The sequence below is a fragment of the Patagioenas fasciata genome, chromosome 8 (genome assembly GCF_037038585.1).
Source record: "Patagioenas fasciata isolate bPatFas1 chromosome 8, bPatFas1.hap1, whole genome shotgun sequence".
Classification (NCBI taxonomy): domain Eukaryota; kingdom Metazoa; phylum Chordata; class Aves; order Columbiformes; family Columbidae; genus Patagioenas; species Patagioenas fasciata.
The window spans coordinates 19,044,596-19,063,867 of NC_092527.1; the positions used below are offsets into that span (position 1 = coordinate 19,044,596).

General features: G+C 34.8%; 1 protein-coding gene across 12 annotated transcripts in view; it reads right to left on the bottom strand.

The window, feature by feature from the left end:
- Positions 1 to 19,272, bottom strand: part of LRMDA (leucine rich melanocyte differentiation associated) — a 741,452-nt gene that overhangs the window by 268,111 nt on the left and 454,069 nt on the right. For 10 of the 12 annotated variants that reach the window (XM_071811807.1, XM_071811805.1, XM_071811806.1 and 7 more), the window contains one exon: positions 11,036 to 11,162. The exons of 1 other annotated variant lie outside the window; for it this stretch is intronic. In XM_071811807.1, the coding sequence (XP_071667908.1) occupies positions 11,036 to 11,162 (127 nt within the window). The remainder of the gene's footprint in view (positions 1 to 11,035; positions 11,163 to 19,272) is intronic. One more of the 12 variants, XM_071811811.1, reaches the window with a different exon arrangement.

The following is a 19,272-nucleotide window of genomic DNA, read 5'->3' on the forward strand; positions in this document are numbered from 1 at the left end:
ATGCATTTATTAGGTGACTTGATATAATGACATTTGATACATTAGAACTGAAGTATAACTTAAATTCACTTAAAAATTCAATGCATGTAACTTAAGGACAGATTCTCTGCCTGCTAAAGTCCCAAGAAACCTGAGCTCCAAAAAAGATCATTCACAGAACAGGATTCAAAGCAATGCCATTTTTGAAACATGAATAAAATTTTATTTATTTATCAAAGCTTCTAACAGCAGTTAGTTACAATTTGTATGTTTTCCTATGAACAATTTATCCTTGGATGCTGTGGATAACGAAGATCAATTAGGACAACAATTTACTACAAAAGCTTTATACACTCACTAATTCCTTCAAACAGAACATCAGTCCTTAGTCACAAATGTTTTTAAGCTTTTTATCCACCCGATGAATCCCTCATTTTCTCCTGAAACAAGGAACCATAACCAAAGTCACTAAATCTTAAATGGTTTATGTTAGCCCCATCATCTGTAAGATGGGCAAAATGTTCTTCAATTGAGGTTTTCAAGAGATTTAAAACATTGGTCTGTAAAGTGGACAGGAAAAATTTTAGAAAGAAAAAAGAAAATTCAAAGTCCAGAGAAATCACAATGTGATTTTAGTTGAAGATTTAAAGTTTTAAAGGGTGCTTGGATAAGGATAAGTTTGGGTATGCCTTTCACCTAGATCAATAAAGATTCCAAGTGTGGAAACTCTATCTGTATAAAGACTATTCCACTTCTCCTAAAGTCAAATGAAAATCTATTGTTGTGTTCCAAATTTGGTAGGATTTTCAATGACCAGTCTTATTAGGTCAAGCTCTAATTAGCACTGTGTTCTGCAACCAGGCACAGAATTCAACAAAATTATTCTCCCTGTATTTTAAACATGATGAGGCTAGCATCAGCTTCAACTAACATTCAGGAACCAGAACCGGAATCTTTAAGTTCAATATGATTTAAGGGACCAGATGAAAGTGCGCTGCATCCTTTTTCTTTGACAAAGGGAGCAGTTTTAGAAACTAATTAGGCAAAAAAGTTCAGGATTTCTTACAAAATATCCCTTTGGCCTATACATTTCTGTTAAGGGTGGAGACAAGGGAAGAAATATTAGTTCTTCTCTGAAAACAAATTATTCTTTTTCCTGCAATAACTCAGAAACCAGCTACAAATTGGTCATGTTCCTAGGCATTAATGAAGAGCAAATGACTGATATGCTTGAGCTTTTAGGAGGTGATCTCATCACTACCAGCTCTATGTGCCTCTTGGACCACACTGTGACTCATGCTAGTGCAGGGAAGGATTATTATTATTCTAATGCTCTGTCAATATTTTTCAGCACACAGTCTCTCTTTTAGCACAACAGGAAGACTGGATTCGGCTGCTTAAGCATCCTTCTACTGCTGTTTCAGCCATTCTACAGTATTCTGGGCCCAGCCTCCCATGGTGGCTCCAGAAAAGCTTACATCTCCCACAGATACTTACCTGCCACCCCTACAGGCATGTGCTGTATACTTTAGCATATCTGAAATGGCACTGGACTGCTACTTTTAGGCACTTGCATTGTTTCCAAAGTGATTAAAATATTAGCCAATACCAGGCACATTCATTTTGTCTCCCCTTTTGTTTCTGTCCTCACATTTCATCCATCTAATTTGATAATGGCAGCAGTGAAAAAAATCTAGCATTCGATCCACAACAAGACGCGATATGATGTGCTTGTACCACGTTTTATATTATGAAGACATGGTCCTTTATCCCCCAATATAATTTAGGTCTTCACACCTGAACTTGTAACCTGCAGATCACTATAGACTGTTCTTTTTGGTGACAATCCCACTGATGTCAAAATGAAACACATGGAAGACAAATTCCACTTCTGTAGAATCAGGGAATACAGTGTTATCACAGACATCATTAAAAATGTCATTCTGCAAGCAGAACCATTTAGTTAATGGTAAGCAAACCCAAAGGACACTAGACGAATAACAATTTGCAGAGAATGACATGTGGAAGGCACTCCATCTATTATTTGTTCATTTACTTTTGGTCTGGATACAGAAACTTTGCTACCACAAAGTTGTCAACTATATCATAACAGAAAGTTTCCTGGAAGATTTGCATTAATGAGGGAAAGTAGTACTTCAAGGAAGAAAAGAAGAAAAAAGTATACAGCCATTGGAACCACAAAGATCTGGTAAAATGCTCCAAATAAATACTTCCTGTCCTGTTTCCATGCTCCCTAAGAATCAAGGAGAGGGGAAGAAGGCAGAAGGAATTACAGAGGAAATTTACAGCAGAGAAATAGAAAAGTACCATGAAATACAGAAAAATTACCCTGTAAACACTGGGGGAAGCTTTCAGTAATTTAGACACTTGGATTTACCAACAAGAGAAGAAACTACTGAAAAGCAGAAGAGTACGCAAAGATATAATGACAACTCTAATAATCTATATCATGTGACTTACAATTATTTATTTAATGGATGTTCAACTAAGTAAATGTTATCTAAAACTTTATAAACCTTTAGCTTTTTTTTTTTTTCCTTCTTCAAAATATCAGTTATGTGACCATGTTTATCTCTAACAGCTGGTGACCTTTTGATTAGTCTGTGAAACAGTGAAGCCAGGTCTTAACAGAGCCTACCTATACATTGCAGAGCTTGCTGGGAAAATTAAATGGCATCCAATCCAATCATAGTCAAAACAAGCAATAAATATAAACTCAGCTGTAACAGTTCTTTCCAACTTTTGAGCCATGTGGTTCACTTTTACAAAACTAGAAGTGGAACCTTTGGTTACTAGTAGTTTGCCACTGATTTTTTTCTCTCAAAAATCTGTGACAAGAAGCTTTTAGAAAAAACAAACAAACAAAACCAAAAACCCCACACAAACGAACCACAAATATTTTATAATTGGACCTTTGTTTCATGGTTAGGATTATATATTCTAACCATCACACTTAAGACTACTACTATTTCAACGTGAATGACTCATCAATGTAAGTGACAGTACATGAGGCATATATTACCTAGAAGTCCAGGGAAATTAAACAAATGGAAAAAACAAACAAACAAACAAACAAAGGGACAAAACAATGAAAGAGAAAAAAGAGAATTTTTTTTTTTTTAAAGGGAAAAAAATTACCTACAGGAAAAAAAGAAATAGACATAAGCTAGGCCAGAGTTGCGCCACTGCCATATTAAATGCAATTTTTTTTTTACCAAATGCAATACATGAACAACTACCATGCTTAACAGTGGTGTCATCCAATAATGAGATCCATTGCATCAAGCTCTGCTTGTACAGTAGCGGTGTTTTCATTTCCAAAAGAATAACCAAAAAAAAAAAACCTTATAGGATAAAATTCTAGAAATATTGATCCATTGGGAATTTAAACCAATAATGATTTTTGCCCTATTGTCTGATATCCCAATATTACATTTTACTGAATGGCATATTGTTAAGTAGACTGAATAGGCTGACCACAAGACAAAAGCCAGACCATATGCTTGCAGAATCTAATAACTGAGGTTTCCACAGTTAGGAACTCACAAATAGAAGGGGCGGTGGGGAAGCAAGCAGCAGTAATAAACAAGTTGTCATGCCAACTTCTTCAATTAAATTGATGTGTTAATGATATACAGTACCTATTGCCATTCATCAAAGAACCTCCAAGTGCTTACAAATATTAAATAAGCCTTACAAAGGGATCAATTTGCTCACTACTACTGAAAGACAGACATCGTTCAGGTGCAAAGTAGCAGCTGGTTAACTAGCACACTGCAACACTACATAACAGTTCAGGGCAGAAGGTGGAGAAGAATGCCTTAGTAAATTGAGACTGCGGAGAAATCCATGGAGGCAGAATGTAATTACCTGAATTGGAATCAAGCCAGGGCTTCAGGAGTAAGACCCCTTCCTATGTGAAAAGTGCATTGGGATCATTAATGGCTGAATGGACACTGGCTTTATGACAATCATACACTTTTTTTTTAAAGGAATAATTTTAGGAGAGAGACATCACCTTTTGCGTTCTGCATCTTCAATAGCAATTGGATACTGAAATGTAGTCCACGTAATTCCTTCCCAAATAACTAAATATATTTCACTTTTTCAAGAATTATCACCACAAGAACAAACAATGAACAGTCTTTCCCCCTACACTAACACTCATACGACCCACATGTGTGTATTCTTCCTTTTTGACAGCTGGAACTACAGCAGGCTAAGTAAAGAGAACATAGTCCTTTGCTATTTCAGTTTGCAGCTTAGTTCCCACTGTTTAAACTTATGGTTTTTCTCTCATTTACTAACCAAGGTTCTTTCTCTCTAAACATGTGACCCGTCATACATGAAGACACAAAAAACAGCAAAAAAGCCCAAATCAACTTCTTTTAAATGTCTTATCTTGCAGATTCAGCTATTGCATGTGAGCTTTTTACCTGCCAAGCTCTGTGTAGCTCACATTCCCATGTTCAACACCACTATTGCAACTGTCTTTGCTTCCTGTTTGGATACTGACCCTTCTCTTCACTCTGTTGGCTGCCTTTTACCCAGCCTGCCTTTCAGTTTGCTTTAATGCAGCTGCTCTTGCAGGCACTTTGAAGGCAACTCTTGACTGACTGGCCTTAGCAGACTGCTTCAGATCCTGTTACTAATTCCACCTTTTTCATGAGCAAGAGATTCCTCACATGATGCACAAATTCACAGCCAGATCAATTTTATTGCTAGGTTTCTTCCCTAGGACAGTATGCTACATAGCAAGTGCAACACTGGCCTGCTACTGATCGTATGCCAAGACAGTGGGATCTATTGCACAATGGCTTGAACCAAACAATCAAGTCTATGGCTCCCCTTCAGAGGCACATTTAATTTTATATATAATCAAAGGAAAAGGAAAGGAAGCTATCACATATTGCTAATTACTGAATTATTTCATCTAAAGCTTACATATTAGGCAACACCCAAACTAGAGTAGCACTGCTTGTTGACCTGTATCCTTATATACTGTAACTGTATGTTCGCAGTTGCATATATTGTCCACAGTATCACAGGTGTCTTCTATAGAACTTCATTAGCCACTTGATGAACCATCAGCTTTCTGCTTTTTAGTTGAGTTTCTAACTTTTCAGTCACACTCTTAAGCCCCTTATCACTTGCACAGCTACAATAGTTCAATTTCCCATTTTTAAAAATCTCATGTCACTAATTTATCCTACAAGTACAATGAGGTGTGATAGCAGATTTTCTCTCTCAACATTGAATCTAGACATCTCCATATTTTGGATTGATTTTTTTGTTGCTATAAAAATTGACAGCTGCTTTAGTGATCTTTTAAAATTCTTCTGAACAAAGCATTCTTGAATTTCTGGATATCACAGCCCAAATTCCATTTCTGGATTCACTGTGATTTGTGGTGAGCTCACACACACATCCACATACCAAACAGGCAGATCTTATTGCAGTATGACTATCAAGGGGACATACAGATATTCTCAGAGACAGAAAGGTAGAAAACACTATTTGGTGTTTCAAGAATTCTTCTGGTCTTTTTTTCCTACTAATTGGGTAACACAAACATACAAGAATCTAAACTTCCAAATTAATTTAGAAAAAATAAGAAAATATGGATCAGTATACCATAAGGAATTGGAAACCGGAAAGAAAAATTGAAGGTCTCCAAAGCCTTGATCACTTGTTAATGTTGAAATTTCACAATGCTTTTGTTATTTCTTATTCTGCCACAACAATCATCATAACTATTCCCCTGCAGGCCAAGGAAAGGCTTAGTTCAAGATTCCATGCCCCATTCTTAGAAAATAAGTAAAATCCACCAGTTTAGAAAGAAAATATACGAATGTTATTCACACACAATTATTTCATAAAAATTATATATAGGTATGTTTTCTTACATTTGTTTTGGATGATGGCATTTTTTTGGAGATAATGGGATTTTTTAAATGAAAATTTTTAAATTATTGAACTTAGCTCCATCAGCTTAGTTCTAGCAAGTACCGCTCTTGTATCTGGCAGATCCTATTCAGCAATGTTTTCTTCTAAACTGCTGAAGTGTTCATACATAGAAATATAAATTATGACATTTTTTTCAATTCTTCTTTATCCCTGATTTTGATGAGTCATTGGAGGATAATGAGCCAATCAGGTTAAGGACTCTTGCTTACAATACTTTAACTTTCCAAAGAGCAAAACAGATACTTCAGTGTGCCAAATAATAGCAAATACGATGTCTTTGAAGTCAATATTACTTACTGCATCACAGTCTAGGTTGGACTATTAAATTCATTACATTGTTCTGTTTTAGTATATGAAACCTTGACATCTGGATGATAAGAAACCCTATTATGTAGAAGATCTCCCAAAGAGGTATCTTACTAGCTATCATTTCATTGACACAATGATTCTTTACACTTTAAAAGCCCTTTGCTCTATATTAATTTCTAATGCTGCAAGTTCACAAGCCAAGATCTCTAACCAATGGTGCTGGTAAAAGAAAAAAAAAAAAAGAACAAACAACTGAGTAATGCAGATGTTCTCCAAAGGTTTATCTGTCACCTTTTATTTACTTCTTAAAATCGGCCCCATTTTCCTAATTTAGAGAGGGGTGAAAAGGTCCATGTGATGCATTAGCAAAAATGCATTGCCTAAATTCTTGGAAGCAGATAGGATACATCGATATAAGAAAAATATGATTCTTGTTAAATAGTTAAGGACAAAAAAAAAGAAAACAAACAAACAAACAAAACCAAAAAAACCCCACACAACCTGAAATCAATTCTAATGCCTCATCTGATTTTAAGATAATTTGAAAAAGCATGTATCAGCATTAGTCAGTTTGATAAGAGCTTTTCCTATGAGTTTAAACACAAGAATACTATCATCTGAAAGCAACCCTATAGATTTTAGCTCACCTTATTTCTTAAGCTATACTGCCTAAAGATTTACTCTGCTTATCACAATAAAATAGTCTCCCTCTACCCTCCGAGTAACAGTGTGAACAAGAATCACATAAACTCATTACACGAATCACAGATACTATATTAGACTTGCATTCTGTTTAAGTGTCTCCATCTTTGTTCTTTAAAGAAATGCTATGTCAGGTTTCGTAATTATAACGGGATGAAAACAATGCATCTGAGGTGGAAAAACATTCAAAACACCTATACTGCCATCTTTTGTTGTTGTACAATTTCCTTTATACCCAGTGGACAAGATGCTCCTGGTAAAGTTGCAAGAAAGCAGAAAAACTCCACATAATATTACATCAGTTACTTGGAAGTACACTTATGGATACCCACTGATGATTTTGTTCTATAAGCCGCAAGACTGTTACATGTGATGAAATACATGCTGCTTGCTTTTGACACTATGAGTAAAACTGATAAAAATGTTAATCTTAAAAATGCAGCTGAAAAATAGTTGTTGGGCAGAGGGGTTGCAAAATATTGGGAAATAGATGTATTTTATAAAAAACAAGTGCTTTGACCCAGTATTATGCAATTAAATATATATTTAAAGAGACCTATGACAATGTGTATCAATTCATAGCAACAAGCTTCAGACATAATAGTTATATATACACTTAATCATCTAGATTAAATTATCATGTATATAGACCTTTAAAATATGAAATTATAATGTGGTTTGATACATCATAATTTCATTTTGTTTATTTAAATCATATCCAATGTAAAAATATGGGGTCTTAAAATGTATTACCAAATCACATTCTGTTTTGCATCTCTAAGTTTTAAACAGTTGGAAGTACATTTCATATACCTATAAACCAAAGAAGGGTACAGTTTTAACTAATTATGTCAAGAAATGACAACTATACTCTTTGTAGAAGCAGGGATGAATAATTACAAAGCTGGGACATAATTAAGCAATTTTGACTGTCATATTCTTCAGCTGTCTTTCTGATGTGAAGTACTGTCATGCCCAGAAACACACTTCACACTGGACAGGCATCTTCCACTTTGATCTACACTTATGCCAATGAAACAAGGTCATGGTCTGGTCATTAAACAGAGCTTCCTCATATGGCTCAATGCCTCTTATCCAGCCAGGCTTGCCCGATCTTTATTGAAATCAGGCATGATACAATGTTCAATATTTTGACAAAAGAAAATATAAACATCACAGAAAAATGAAGTTTAGTTCCCTTACATAGTGAGATGGAACACTGCATTGTAACATTAAACTGTTTTCTAATAAATGACTGCATCTTTCCGTAAGACACTCATATCACAAACAGATGTATTTTAAACAAAGGATGAAATGAAGCAAAGCACAAGAAACTGCAGTGTTCTGTTGAAAAAAAAAAAAAAAAAAGGAAAAAAGGAAAAGAATTTATACAAAATAAAATATTTATGGCTTAGTGATGACTGGTGATTGCTAGATACTTTTAAATTTGAGTATACACAAGCTAGTCAGATGGAAATTCCTTGTTTTTATTCTCATTTTGTGTATTTTTTCTTGGTGGGGAATTTTGCTCTCCCAAGTATTTCATGTCAAGACTAAAATGAAAACAACTCCCCACATCACAGCCTCTTTAGATCATCAGACTGCTTTTTATGCTGAATAACCCATATCATCTCCTGCTTATCATAATGGGAAAAAAAAAAAACACCTAATTTAGGAATATTTTTTTTTCAGAAGAAGCAATTCTGATGGGCCCACTGTTGTTACTACCTTTGGCAGAACAACATTTCCATGTGGCATCCACCAACATAAATCCTAACCCCTTCAACTCCATTCCTGTCAAGCACAGGCTGACACAGCAGCTACTGGCTTGGGGAGGGGGGGTGGAAATTCTTAGGAAGTTCATTGTCAGCAGGGTCTTGTATCACTAGGTCAACTTCTTAAGGAGTCGTTGACCAATACTGGATGTTCCGCCGCCTTCCTCTTAGTTTGCATCAAGGTGTATCCTCCTCTAATTAGTTTCAGAAAGCTTTGAATATATTACAACTATCTGTTAAATTTGGCTGAAGCTGGTAAAAAAATCTTAACAACTATAGGGGAAAGGAACCAACGAACAGACAGAAAGCACAAGATTCAGGTAACCTGAAGGTTGAAGAATGAAAAAACATTATGTATTCAATGCATAACATATGATAGAATTTGAAAGTACAGTTATTGTGCACACCATTTTTGTGATATATAGAGGAACGTTGCTTGTTATGGTCTTGAAGTATAGCTATAAATAGCTATATACATATATATCTGTATCTTAAAACATATGCAGAGAGGACTCTATGAGTGTTCTCAGACAAAAACAGTTTGCATGCAAGAATATCCTTGGAAACAAGCACAAATTCAAAACCATTTTAAGAGATATATAATACCTGTTCTGCATCCAATTTAATATTTATTTTAAATTAGCCAATTCTGTAATATGTATATAATATTACATGATGAGGGTAATTTTGTCACACCTTAAGAAGTATTAATTCATGCCATGAAAAGCATTTACAATTTTATCATCAGCAATTTGTACCAAGCCATTTAGAAAGAAAAAAAACCTTTAGTATGGCAATAACAACAGTAAATTTGAGCCTTCTGCAAATTTGCTGAAATAAATGTATGTTTTATCCTAAGACTTAGTGGGTAAATAATTCAAAACTATACAAAAGGTTCAATTACAGATAGAAAAGATAAAGATGCTATCCCTACATTTGTGAAGTAATTTACCCTTAGCTATTGACTTTAAAAGAGGTTTCATCCAGAAAAGGAACTTCAAATTTAATAAACAGACAGGTTTTCTTCTTTTATCCTATTAAGTTGGTTAAAATTCAAAAATCAGACCCTTAAATGAAAAATTATAATTGCTAATAAAATTAAAATAACACTTCACCAGATCCAAAATAGTATTAGATAAGAAGAATTCTAAAAGAACACAGATGTATGCTATATTTGGCACATTTCAGTTGTTGCATTTGGCCAGATTCAGCAAAGATGGTTTGCTGTGAATAAGATACCCATAACAGCTTAGAAATAAATTATTTCACTTATTACATATATAAAGCTGAAATAACTAAAGGCATGAGTAAACAATATATCAAAGCTGTGCTTGTATCAGAACTGTTAACATTTTAGTAGTTATAAATTAATCAGTCTGAATTAATTTGTTATGCACTGCAATTGTACTTGTGATAATGCATTTATCTAGCAACACTGTTACGCAACCAAACAGTGCATTTCCATAACTGCTACGTTATTATTCAGCATTATTGGAAATCTGCTATAAATTATTGATGGTACATTTTAAAGAACAAAACAGCAAACAGAAAGCAAGTAGACTGAAAACTTGAGTGGAGTTTTAAGAAAGATCTGCAGCACTAAAACATTCTGAAGCTGAGATTGCTGTTATTGTGTGTTGATCAATAATGGAAAAAGAAGGTAAAGTGAAGAACTCACATTCACAGATTGTTTGCATCAGTAGTATGCAATATGTGCAGAGTTGATGCAAATAGTATCAAATCTCAGATTACTGACACTGTCCCTCTGATGTTGTCGATACTTATTAGCAGGACACCACACCAAGGGGCATCATACAAAATTAGGATCAGCTGGTCCACTGAAAGCCAATAAACATCATAGGTGTGAGCTCTGTGATAGACATTTTGTTTAACATACAAGGCAGGGGGACAACTTGTCAGAAAAATTGCATTCTTTCACAAAAGCACATCACACAGTTGTTACATATCTTTAGACAGGGTAAACATATTCTTTTAAGCTCAGTGACACATATTAGTTACTTTGTTATATGAAACAGAGGTTGGAAACCAGAAATTTGATAAGATAACCACAATCCATTAACCAGACGTAACAGTAAAGTTTGATATTAAAGCACAGAAAAATTACTAAGGCTTTTGTCCCTCACCTGCTCATGTTTACCGGTCCTTTCATTTGAAAGGGTTTGTCTGTTACTTTAATGAAAGACACAGCCAAGGTTTTGGAGTTATTTTAAAACAGTGTTAATGAATCACATTGTTGTTACTTCTTCCATTTACTCTCCTACCTTAGCATCCTTGGGCTTAACTACTTTCATGAAGGCACCTCTTACCAAGGCTTCCTCTCTCTCCCTCCTGGTTACTTTCCGAGTATCAAGAAATTTCAGGTTTGTCAATTTGTGCAGGACAAAATATCTGACAGATAGCAAAATGCACACAGTTAAAATCAAACAATAAACAGACTTACTCACAGACTAAATGACTAAAAAAATAACAGCAATAAACAGCTTTTCACCTTTTTCTTAAACGGAACTTATGTAAAAAGTTGTAATACTTACTTTACTCTCTCAAATGAAGCTTTTTGTAAGCTTCCCATGAACATTTAATGCTGGGTGGATCAAACAGACAAGAAAATTATGACCACGGGCATGTTTAAGTTCTCTGTAGGTATTAGCGAGGTATAAAGTATACCCAGAAATAGAACAAATTGGAAATTGTCTGGAATTGCCAGTTGGGAAAAAGGATTTTTTTAGTGATTCCAAAGATTCCATCTCATATTGCAGAAGAAAATCAATCTGAGACAAGGGCAACTGCCAGCTACCTTCTCTGAAAGAATTCTCAGAAAACATTCATCTGCCAACTTCCTCAGATTTTTGTTTTATTTTCCTATAAGACCCAATGATCACCACTATTAGAGACATGTGAAGAGCAAATCAGTGAGGACTGTAATTTGTCTTTTACCATACATCCTAAAACACTATCTTTTGTCTTGAAAGGAGTATATGTCCATGTTCAAAACACTTAACATTAAAAAAGAGAATTTGTCAAGAGAAAACATGGAGAGTTATTCCTGGTCTCTGCTATCCAAGACTAGATTTTGACACAGGCATCATTTGGAAGGAGAATTCCAATTTGGTCCTGCCAGAGAGACAAGGTGTCCTCATGGCATATGGATCCCAGCTCAGGATTAAATGCAGAAGCATACAGTTTTATGAAAAATATTTTAATAATTCAAAGTTCTTGTTAGTATCCATCAGTACAATACTCTATTTATCCTTTTTACTCGAAGCACAGCAGCTTTTTAGCCTCAAAAAAATACCATTGGCTCCTTGCTTGCAGGGGGAAAGAACATGGCAGATCAGAAAGAAAGGGACACAATCGTGGCAAATCAAAATATCTAACCACCTCAAGTACATGTCATTTACATTTAGTCAACCAAATGTGAAGCAGACATTGCAAGTGAGGGAAGTGTCAGACTTTTCCTGGCAGGGGGTAGGAAGGTGATTGATAATGTTCCCCACGCCTAGCTGCTTTGTGTAAAAATCCAGTCAGTCAAAGAGCCTCCTAATCATACCAATCCTTTCTGGCACTGGGAGGAAGAAATCAAAGTATTAGAAAACTCTGCATAACACAACATTTTGAAAAAGAACAACACACACAAAATATATTTTAAAAGGTAAGAGTTATCTTAGCATTTTGTTTCCAAGACCAGACAAACGTGAAAAAGTCTGTAAGACTCCCTTTCTACAACCAACCAAAATTTAATGTTGCAAAACATCTTTCCGTCAAGTACACCTTTCCTCTGGGGCAAGAGCTTCATAAATTGTTAACAAGTGAATGGAAAATGCTCAGTACTGAAACGCTCAGGCAATTCAAATGTGAATCCTCAATCTATAACTTTCAATGATATTAGAAAAAGAAAAAGAGTCACTTTACATGGTCTGTTCTGTCCTAAAACCATTTATTAAACAATATCTACAGATCTATGAGACTGACACATCCTCAGATTCCTCCCAGCTTTCCTGGCTGCCCTTCCAGTCCTCCCTGGCATTTTGCTGGCCCTTATCTTTCAGTGGAAGAGAAGCTATCCATCTTGTGTTACTGGCAGAAAAGCTCTGATGACAACAGATTCTTTCAAATAAAAGACATGTACAGAAGGAAACAATATGTCAAGAGTAAAGAAGAGTGAAGCTAAAAATAAGTAAAGACACCCACTAAGTGCAGGGTGAGAAAAGATGAATATTCAGGTGAAGAAAACATCGGTATTAGAAAATCAGCAAATGTTTAATGATGGAATTAAATATGCCATTGAAAAGCAGGCTGCAACGAAAATGACAACAGACTAAGACAGCACTGTCATCTATGCTGACTTTGGATCACAGCCCTAATGTCAGTCTCTCAATCATTTCAAAAGAGCTTAAAATTATAATAGCATTCCTTGATACAAATGTGGTTTTGTATTTTTAAACCACCCTGACTGCAGTTCAGAAAACAGAATGAGCACCAGCACTTGCCAATTTGAAAAACAAAACTAAAAAATCCATACCCCTGTATACTAAGTGGCAAACTACACCACAAGTCAGAGCTTTGAAGTTGTTTTTGGTTGGTTGGTTGGTTGGTTGGAGTTTTTTTAACTTGCACTCCTTAAGGAGAGCAAATATTAAAAATTAAGTACCATAAAGCCTATCCTACCAGTAGAATAAAGGTATATCAGTGATTAATTATTTTAAAAGGTGATTCAAAATACAATCCCATTTATTGATATTCCTGTTACTAAACATGGGATAAAAATAATCTGTATTATATGAAAATAATACAACAGGTTTTTAGTAAATGGCTGAAGAAAAGCATGGATCTTCCTGGATATATTTTATCCAGAAATATGAAGATGCATGTTCAATCTAAATCTAATAGAAGTTTGCCATAAAAAAAACACAGGGAAAGATTACCAAAGCCCTGGAATGAACACTTTACAATATCAATTCAACCCTTGTAAATTTAATCCAGGGTTATTTGTTGCACAAAATCTCTTTACTGTGATGTATGACTTAGTTACTAAGGTTATCACAGCAGTATCCTAAAGTTGCATAGCACATAAAACATTTCAGTTAACAATGCAGGGAGGTTAACTCCCACAGATAACCTACCATCAGAGGGTTACACCAGATGACATGCCTCTGTCAGCTTTCAGGAGCTATTGATGGTTCAATCAGTTTGTTTTGAAGGTAAAGTACAACAAAAGGGCACTAAACTTATTCAAACTGTCAACAGGGACTATCTGGGATGTTGCTTGCAGGTAAGTAATTTTGGGTGTTTTAAGACTATTATCAAACACCAATGGCTGCAGAAAGAGACAGCTACTAATAACACAGAATGCAGCCAACATAAAATACTTTATGGCAGGTATTAGAATCCATAAATTGCATGACACATGGCACCTGTGTTAGACTTGTAAAATCACTAGTTAAGAGAAGGCTGTTTAATGAAGAAAGATCCCTCTAGACTTTACATTGTAGGTTTAGAAAGGTTTATGTTATAAGTTGGGGGGGCAGGGTCTCCTCCCCCTGCCACCTTTATTTTTTTAATCATTTTGAAACTTCGCACACCTCCATGCACTCTGAGACTGCTCTTTCTGGGTTTTAACATCTTTGCAGTGGTGTGAAAAAAAAGGTGGTTATCTTCAGTGATGAGGATACAGCTGAGCTCCAGAGAGAGGAAAAAAAAAAAAAAAAAAGGAAAAAAACCACTAAACCAAAAACAAACAAAACAACCAAACAAAACACACAAAACAAACAAAAAAAGAACCAACACAACCCAGAGCCACCAGGAAGGTGCTTAGAAATCTATTTATCACTGCCTGTAAACTGATCTTCTAATTCATGGTGGATTAAGGAAATGAACTATGTAAGTAAAGCTGCATCTTCATTTGTCCAGAATCATCCCCCACCTTGACTCCCAGTGGCAAGAGTCCCATGAAAACAAGCTAATAACAGGTATCCTTCACACACGAACAGGAACACTCAGAGATGAGAAAAGACCAGAGAATATCACATTTCATGTTATTTCAGTCTCAGTTAAGTGAAAATGACAATAAAGATTAACAAGTCATTTACCAATTTTGTAAGTGTTGCATGTGATTAGTATTATTTTAACAGTTTTTACACAGACCTGTCAAGATATTGGGAAAGAAGGACAGACTTGAGGGGGCATTTGCAGAGGAATGCAGTGAGTTTGGGATTCAGCTACCATTGACATTGGCAAAAGCTCAACAGGGCAACGCCTTCCTTTGAAGAAAAGTGTTGGAGTTCAGGAAGGGACAGAACAAAGACAGGTTTGAAATCAGCTATTGCTGCATATTAAACAATACACAGCTAGTTTTTATATTAAAAAAATACTGTCTCTGATACTGAGTGACTCTACACCCTTTGAAGAACCACAGACTTGTTGTCTCAACTCTGCCTTACAAACACGGACACTGAGACCTATCAGATACCTTGCAAGTATGTTCAGTATCTGTTTCTAGTTCTCTACTGTATAAGTCATTGCTTAACACATAGTCCTTGGATTATTCCCGTATCCCTGAAAAATCAGTGATTCACACAATCTTAGGAGAGATTTTCACAGGTGAAGTAAAAGGGTTCAAAGAGAATGTGTAAGTGTTCCTCAAAGGATCACATGGAAGAAAGGAAGAAACATATTTTAAACATATGTAAGAAATTTGGTAGTCCTTATCCAAAACACACAGGTGTAAATAACTTTTACGTCAACTCCTTATCCTTGTAAAATAACTACAGTGTAATTTCATTTTGATCTATTTTTTTCAGTAGCCATTTAGGTTCAGGTATAAAAAATTCCTAGGTTTTAATGAGTTTCAGTACACTACTCCTTACTATTATCAAAAAGTTCTAGGAAACTTTTATTCTAGAGCTGTGAACACCATAAAAACAACAAACAAAATCACATAATATTATGGCACTTAACGGCCTTGATTCATATATTAACTCCCTTGGAAAAGCAGACAAGTTGTAGAACATGGTTGGCTTCCTGATACTGAAAGATAATGGCATCACTCATGAGCCACACTATAAGAAAATCTTAAAAGTGGTAATAAATTACTTGGGGAAATAATTTTTGTTTTGTTGTAGGTTTTTTTTACCCTTCTACTACAAGAAAAGTATAGCAAGTTTGCATATGTTAGAATTCCAGAGAAAAAGTCTTCCACTGAATCTTTAGTGAAAGACTCTGATAAGAACTAGATTCTGTCTAGTCATTTCTCCTGTACTTTTATTAACAAAACCTGAAATATAAAACTGTGCTATATGCATCAATGTCTAAGTTTAAACCACAAAATTAATCTTGCACTGAAAAATTGACAAATATTTGCCCAGAAGAATGTCTAGCTCTATTCGTTTCATAACTGTAACATGCTCTTTGTTTCAGAAAGTGTTTACTTTCATTTTTCTGTTTTCTGTGCTATTGTATTTCCTTTCTTTGACAATCATGGAACATAAAAATAATATACCTATTTCAAACTTTGAAGAGTCAACTACACTCTCAGTTGCATCATTGTAAACTAGAAATTATAAATAAACTGAAGTTGGCAATGTTACATTGGCATTCAAATGAGGAAACATGAAAAAAAATCAGAAGAATTGAGCAAAAACATTTATGACATTGAATTAGATTATCTCCTATAATTGTTTCTTGTCCACCACCAAAAAGTTTAATGCCCTACCCTTACTCACCAAAGAGCATATAGCCAGCTGCAGAATTTCTATCTGCAAGAGAACTTCCTCAATACAGACTTAAGGAAGTCAGGTCATTAACTTAAATCAACATCCTCCAGAACAGAGGGCATGATGTTAGAATGAGGTATGTTAGAAGATCACATCACCTCTGTGCAACACTTTGGCTCTGCTTGATGATGACCGAGTAATTCTGAAGGGCGCTCAGAAATCCAAACCACCTCCTAATACTTTAACATCCTCTGCTCTACTTCAATGTAGTAAACTCTATAAACTAGAAAAATATCTCTTTATACATGTAATAATAATTTTTGTTATGTCTTGATTTACTGCATTAGTATGGATAAACTGGGGTATTATGGACTTCCATTTATTTGGTTGAAGAAAAACATTACAACAGCCCTTACTCATAAATCCTTACAGTGGCTAATCTCAGGTTGTATGGCTAGTTGATGTCTATCAAATACAGGGTTTTTTCTTCCAGATACTGTAGAAATGACAAGGTCTCATGCAAACAGTGAAGTAGCACAGATTCATAGATAATGCAAATTTAAGACAATACCCTAATCATCTCACTAAGTACATAAAAAAGCATACCACAAAAAAGTACCCAGTATATCAGCATTACTTTCATTACTGAGGACTTCTAGTCTCCTATTGCTTCTTGAATATGTATTTATGTATGTATATTACCATCCAAATTCAATAACAAGACTATTTAAAATAAATGAGTAGGATCTGCCTCACCAAAAAAACAACACTAAAACAAAATAGAACAGCGAAGAAACCGAAAATGCTATAAGAGGATCCAGCATTTCACAGAATCAAACCTGTGGGATGGGAATACCTGATTTAGCTTGAAAAGTTAATCCATACAAAATACATGCACTTCCTTTCTTGCTGTTATATCTTAAGAGGACTTCATAAGGTTATCACCATTTGCTCCCCCTGCTAAAGATAGCATATCTAGCATATGTACTTTTAAGCTAATTTAAAATAAACTCAGGCATTTGTTTCCACTTGCCCTTGTTTCCATGTCAACAGCACTTAATGAATGCATCATTCCAGGAAATGTCAATAAGGAGCAAAGAGGAATGAGCAAGCACTGAAACCTTCACACATGGCATACATCCTTCACAATCATCTCACTTTAATGAAAATAGGTGAGGTCACCTGCAGCACTCGCAAATGCTTTGTAATACATTCTGACCCAGATGATTTTTCACAGTTCAGTAACACCACGTTTGAAGTTTTCACTGCAAACAATACACCCACAGGACTGACCAAGTGTGGGTACAAGAGAAGCAACCAGCAATTACTGTGTTGACTTCTGTTACTTTGATCTCCAGGTCATGACCTTTGCTTTCACACAAGCTTCAAAGTTGAGATTATAGGTTATTTCAGAGGATGCACTGTTTTGCAAGCTATTTTTCTGTGTTTCTTGATTCCTGTTTGAGCGAAAGCTTTTAAAACTTTCCTATCAACATTATATTTTAGATATTCTGCTATCTCTTGCCCTTACCCTCAAGATACCCCTTTAGAAAATATCACCTCCCAAATACGGAAAGCTTTAAAAGAAGTTTAAAAGAACTTGTAGCAATTTTTGTTTTCTTTTTACAGAAACAGACTAAAGCCATTTTACAATGACAGAAAAAACACAGCAGTTTTTAACATGAATCAAACAAGTTTCTTTATAAAATTACTGCAGAAGGGAACTTTCCATTTTCTTTTCCTGTCCAAGCAAAAGTTCCAATAACAAACACAGAAATGTTGACATCAGTTTGTTCTACACATTTGAAAGGTAAGGAGGAATAACAGGGATGGGGAAAAAAATAGCTTTTCTTTTTCCTGTTTCTAAAAAATTATCCTACTTAAATGTTACTATATTTCTTAGAAATAAATAAGGACTCTGAGAAAAAGTCATAACAATGTTCTTGTATAAAGCTTATTTTTAATCAAAAACTAGGGAAAAGCTTTAGTGTTGAAATAAGTATAAATGGATTACCTGAGGAATCAGATCAAAACTTCTTGCAAAATGCACAGTTTTATACACTTTTGAAGTATTTTTTTTAAATATAATTATTTTTAAAATATGTAATATTACTTCTCATCTCTGTTACTAATACCTCAGTAAATAACTGGACCTTGAGTTTTTAAAAATTAGATTTTCCACCTTTTTTAAAGTTGAGATATTTGGAGATTTACAGATCTTTTCAGTTTGTTGGAATAAGAAGAGTAAGTAAAGCTTTAATTTCTAACACCTTTCTCTTTCTGGTTGAGGAATTAAATAGCCTGAACTCTAATTGAACTCAGTAGGAATGAAATTAAAGCTCAATGAAAAATGAAGCTGTGGTTCCAATGGTCACTGCAAAAATTTACGAAAAGAAGCTCCTATTCAGAACAAAACAAAACCAGTTAACATTTATGGTAAAGCAAAATGTTTACATAAGTGTAAGCTGTGTGACAAAGTTTCTCAAAAAGTAAAAATCTTATAAAAAAGTTACTTCAAACCCTTAAAAATGCTGAAACTGGCCATTTCAAATGTTTGCTTTTGAGATTTGAAGCAATACATTTGATAAAATGCAAATACTTTCTTACTCAGGAGAGCCTGCTACTTTTAAATCTGTGAGATAGTTCTGTATGTTTGAGGGAAGGAAGAAAAAAGTTGTGTCCAAGATGCTACAGAATTTGTATCCAAAACTCTGAACTAGCTATTCAGAGTAAAATTAGCAGAGCACTTTTAATCCGTTCCACCACGTAGGTAAATATATTGCCCTAAA